This window comes from Sinocyclocheilus rhinocerous, unplaced genomic scaffold (genome assembly GCF_001515625.1).
Source record: "Sinocyclocheilus rhinocerous isolate Xijiao unplaced genomic scaffold, SAMN03320098_v1.1 scaffold6943, whole genome shotgun sequence".
NCBI classification, from domain to species: Eukaryota; Metazoa; Chordata; class Actinopteri; order Cypriniformes; family Cyprinidae; genus Sinocyclocheilus; species Sinocyclocheilus rhinocerous.
The window spans coordinates 49,711-55,188 of record NW_015629596.1 but is presented as its reverse complement, the minus strand read 5'-3'; the positions used below and the strand labels follow the sequence as shown (position 1 = coordinate 55,188).

At 35.7% G+C, this 5,478-nt stretch overlaps 1 protein-coding gene across 2 annotated transcripts in view; it reads left to right on the top strand.

The window, feature by feature from the left end:
* Nucleotides 1–805: 805 nt before the first annotated feature.
* The window catches only part of LOC107739372 (probable palmitoyltransferase ZDHHC21), a 38,331-nt gene continuing 33,658 nt past the window's right edge, over nucleotides 806–5,478 (top strand). For both annotated transcript variants that reach the window (XM_016551469.1, XM_016551470.1), the window contains exons 1-4: nucleotides 806–1,005; nucleotides 1,703–1,763; nucleotides 2,628–2,822; nucleotides 4,814–4,912. In XM_016551469.1, the coding sequence (XP_016406955.1) occupies nucleotides 2,669–2,822; nucleotides 4,814–4,912 (253 nt within the window). In that variant the 5' untranslated portion in view covers nucleotides 806–1,005; nucleotides 1,703–1,763; nucleotides 2,628–2,668. The remainder of the gene's footprint in view (nucleotides 1,006–1,702; nucleotides 1,764–2,627; nucleotides 2,823–4,813; nucleotides 4,913–5,478) is intronic.

Genomic DNA, 5,478 nt, shown 5'->3' with positions numbered 1-5,478 from the left:
CAAAAACAAAAGTGTTGCATTTATAATTTTGTTCAGTGTACATTAGACTATTTGCAGAATTTAAAACTCTTTACATAGGCAGCACTTCCAGTCAACCTTTTGAGCCCTCTTCCATTGGAAGGCACATGAAACCACCTCCTGCATTGATGGCATTCGATCTGAAAAAAGAAAGAAAGGTAATCAATTATTCATTTCAACTCAGTTCAATTCATATTGCTTTATTGGCATGACATCCTGAAAATAACAGTAGAATACTGGCAGCTGTGGTTGCTGTCAGTAATGAACTGTTAATTTACAGTTCTCTACAGTTGATTTACATCTCTCTTTTTTTTTATAGCGAACTGCTGCCAGTTAGTTACTGTAATTTCTACAGGAAGTTTTTATAGTGTAGATATGAATTTACAGCTTATTTAAATAATTATAAAATATCTAAAAGGTGTGCATTATAACTGAGAATTACATGAACACTTTCGATGCAGTATGAATGACATACACTGGTGACATTTTTCACAATCAAATAACGTTACTGCCCTAAACTCAATAGCGGAAAGGCAGCGCTATCCTGCAAGTATGGCGGATAAACAAAGCAGTTTCCCAGAACTCAACGCGGCGTTACGTCACATTCTCATTCTTTATAGTTTAGTAAAAGTATGGCATAGTCTCATATCAAAAACAATTATGACAGTAGTAGCTATCAGTTTATTTTAATTTTTTAATTTATTTATTTTTGTAGTAGTAGTAGCTATATTTTGGAAACCATTATTACCACTGTAATTTTTATAAGGGCTTTTATAGATGTAAATAAGGTGTTTACATTGACCGCACTCATGTCATGTGCCATTTTGACAGTTCACTCTTTGGTTCAGTGGCGCTGCATACGAAAAGCGTTCCACACTTTGCGGCTTCCGTACAATCACAGTCCAGGAAGAGCTGATATCTTTCAATCTTAGAATCCAATGCTAAACCCACGACACCCAACTGTGACACCAGCGTGTGAGAAAATCGGTAAGCATTATTATGATTCGGTAATCTGATGTCATATTCCTTTTCGCAGGTTGTGAGTTTGTGTGCCAGGTCTTTATTCAGCTGTGTATCATCCTCGTGGGCATCACTCATCGTGATCCACTGCCAGGACATGTTTACTAGTTACAATAAATATATGATGAGTAGACATAAAGAGATCAGAAATGCCCTAAAATTAGAACATGTTTACATGAGTTATTTTATTAGCTGTGACTGTTTATGAATTGAAATGTTTTGTTCTTAAACTGTGTCTGTTCTCACAAAAGCAAGATAACTGTCAGTCCAGAGAAGTGCCGTTTTAGATGAGAAATCGCAACAATGTAATTTATTTTTATTCATTCATTTACTTTTTCTGTGCCTTTTAGCGTTGCTCAAATGTTTCGCAAGATCAGTTTATCTACATGGGCGTAAGCGTGAACAAATCCAGAGTAGTCCAGTAGGTGTCTCATGTGACCTCATTCATCACCTTTTTTTTTCTTCTTTTTTTTTGAAAATCTTCACAAGTTATTCTTTAGCTAACTGGATCACTCTTGTTGTGAGTGTTTCTTATTTCACATGAAGCCAGGATTTTTCTGCAAAACATCTGACACATTAAAATCGTTGGTTGTTTGTCGTTTTTTTTTTTGTGGGACTAATTTCCATAAACAAACAGCTATCCAGTGTTTGTTTTGTGTTTCAGGTTGTCATGGCTAGGGCCACTGTGATGCTGCTGCTTTCTGTGGACTGACACCATTAAAAAGGTACTACTTGACTGATTCATGTAAAGCTTCATCCATACACTTCCTTTTTTTTATAGCAAGTTTTTATAGCAACACAAATCTTGGTAGCAGCACCTTATTTAATTGGTGCTAGGCTACAGTCCGGTGAATACATACCATACTAAATGATCCCATACATGGGTAATACTGGAACACTTAAGCATCATCTAACATTGTGCATATATCTGTCCATTTCTCAAAATCAGCAGAAAGTTCATTCCACATTAATGTAACCGTTTGGATCATATTTTAAAACTATACCACTGACAAATTATCAGAAAGTTTTCCACTTTATATTTTTCATTTTTTTAATCCCCCAATCTCTGTTGTAATGAGCACATTGATTTGATTTTTTTGACATTATATTCATGTACAATGAGATCCAAAATCTAAGACCTTTTCTGAAAGTGCTTCCATTTTTTTTATTACAAAATATATTATTGGGATAAAAATGTCAATTTATTTGAAAAAATACTGTGCATTTCAGAATGTCTTATTATTTGGTCTGTCTCTTGTGCTGCATGAACTCCGTGTAGTCTTAGGCTGATGATACACGGGGCAACTTTGGGCAATGTTGCCATCAACGGGCAACCAGGTGAGACACAGGGCCCACAACCGATCTAAAGTATCCAGATAGAAATTTGTTACCCATCCTCAATGGGAAAGTGCCCAAGCAACATTGCTCAGAAAGTTGCCCCGTGTATCATCAGCCTTAGACTTCTGAACCACACCATAGGCTTCATTTATTTGATGTTCTTTTTTAGCCTTGAACAAATCAATATGTTCCATATTAAATGGTGCTTTTGGCTACCATTGATCCAAACTCTGCATTCTGTCTGCTATCAGGAGCTGCTTCAGTTATCCTGGCACATACTCTATCTGGAAGGATGAAGCTACGACTGCATTTTGTGGTGGACCCCATGGGCTGGTTCTGCATAAGCATGGTGCTGTTTGTCTGGCTCTATAACAGCTTCCTGATTCCCAAACTGGTGCTGTTGCCACATTATGCAGAAGGACACATACCTGCTGCACTTGTGGTCTGTAAGTTCTATGACCATAAGTTCTATTAACATGTTCTACTGATACCAGCTCATATTATGTGCTGCAATCAGTTTTTTCAGGTTCAGGAGAGAATAGTTTTACTGAAATCTAATTGTTCTACAATCTTGTTTGTGCAGGTCATGGGGAGAAGCTTCAGATGAGTCAGTTAAAACTTGAATTCTTCTTAGATTAGAGCAGAGCAGTGAGCTAATAAGGTCTTGTTTACCACCAGAGTAAGTAGAGTAGCATTACAGGTTTACGTACAACAGGTTTTTTTTTTTTACCAATACACATCAACAGTTCAGAACTAATTACAAACCTGACACTTTGTGAACATGAGAGTAACTAAATTTTCTGAAGGAAATATTAGACAACAAAAGAATAGTGTTAAAAGTTTAAGTAAGCTGCGGTCACACTAGACTTTGAGCATGCAAAATTTCTATGGAAACTGCAACGGATGTAATATGACATCACACTATGCAGAGTCTTTTTAAAAAACATAATTCAACTTATAATACATCTAAAATGTAAAAATTAACAATCTACTCCATTTTACCATAATTCTGCAGAATTAAAGTTTACATTGTTTTAATTCAGTTAAGAGGTCACGCTGTAACACCAATCTTCTATTGGTCACACATCTTCACGTGATATGAATATGCAGATCAGAGTTTACCAAACTTGTACTTTGGAATGCAGCACAATTTGCATGAGCTTGTGTTTCCTGTTTCCTGCATTCAAGGGTAGTCAGTGGTATGAAAAATGTAGTGTGTCTACCCCTTTAGGCTTTGGTTCTGTGTAAATTACACAGTTGGCAAATTAGTAAATATAATATATGCTGAACAGACAACACTAAGCACAATTTAATATGCAAATAGATCTAAGAAAGAAGGACATGCTCAATTCGTTATGAAAATATTATTATATATACGCAATATCCCGAAATGAATGAATTCATGAGAGATGAATGAGAGAAGCCCTGTTTCCAAGGTGATTTTTGGTGATTAAATCACAAGTTGTCAGCTGAGATGCATTTACCGTTTCCACCTTGTATACATGCGCACAAATACTATTACATGAACCATCCAAGGTAGTGACTTACAAGTGAGCGGGAAAGCAGGCAAATGAAAAGTACCGGTAGCTTTTTTTTTTTTGGAAAATGGCTGTTCTGCTTAATATTAAAAAACTAAAATTAGATCACTTCAGCATTAGGTGTGCTATCAATAAAACAAAGAATGAATGGAGTCTGTACATTAAGGGGCTAGGCATGAATTAATTGCACAATTTTTAAATTTTTTAATTCTTGTGTTAAATAGTAGGCATGGGCAGCTCATACGGTCAAAATATGAGATTTTGACGGTATGATATCCTTAAGCAAAAATATCATGGTGTTGTCGTTACAGCTCTAAAATATGTTATTTTTAAATGACTGGGTAAAAAAATATATATAATTTTTCCGCTGAACACAATATATTTTGTTTTTGAGCAACATACAGAATATTAGGAACAGTAGAATTTGTTTATTTTTTATTTGATTTGTTTCCTAAAAAGAAGAAAAATAAAGACTGACATCTTTATTTAACCTAAATCTGTAATTACAGTTATTTAATTGTAGGCGTAAGTTCCAGGGGAAGCTCCTTAAGTTCGGCCGTCATACACACACGTTACTGACCGCTCGCACGCACCAGGAGGAGGAGGAGGGTCGTGCTACTCTCTACACTGCACTCAACCTGAGGGACTCCTACACTTTTAGTCTTTGAGGACTCCAGAGACATGAAAATCAGCGCATACCGCAGGAACGGTATAACGGAAAATATTAGTAGTTTTGAAACCGTGAAATTTTCAAATCGTGGTATACCTTGAAACCGGTAATCGGCCCATGCCTATTAAATAGTAATGTAATTGTTCTCCCCAAGTCTGTTTGACACCATTTAGTTTCTAGTTATCGTGACTTTTGTGATAAATGTGAAATTTCTCTCCTCTTTTTCAAGTTTACTATCTAGCATCACTTCTGTGCATCTCGGCATTATTCAGGGCTTCCACCGCCGACCCCGGAAAACTTGCTCAGGACCCCAAAATTCTACTCGCAGGTATGAAACCTAATGTTCTGTTTTGTTTTTGTTTTGTTTTTCTAATGCAGCATAATAAACTTAATTAATTGTAATTAATTCACAGTCGGTGTCTAAATTAATCTCCACCCCCTAATTTAATGTAGTAATTTTGTTCCACAAGTGTTGAAGGATTTATTAATAAGTGGTCTTGCTAAAACTCTGAGCTTTTTTAATCGGGATGCAATAATTATCTAATATTAATAACAAATAAAATATTGACCTGCCTTTATCGTCTGGCTAAATTGGCAAAGCTAAATGCCCCACAGGCACAAAATGAGAAACAAATATAAACAATGTTATTATTGATCCTTTTCACTGCAAATGTGTATGTAAAGTGTTTATACGTACAGGTAGATTCTAAGGATGAGTTAAGTTTACATGTTTTTGCTTATGTGTGTGCGCTTTAATATGTGCTTTATCTTTTAATTAAAGCTGTGTAGAGTCAGAGACCAAATGCTTACCATACTTAATGAAGTTCCACTAACTAACCAGATGAGGGCAGTATACCTCAGTGTTCAGTGACTTGAGTCTTACAGTTTTTTTTT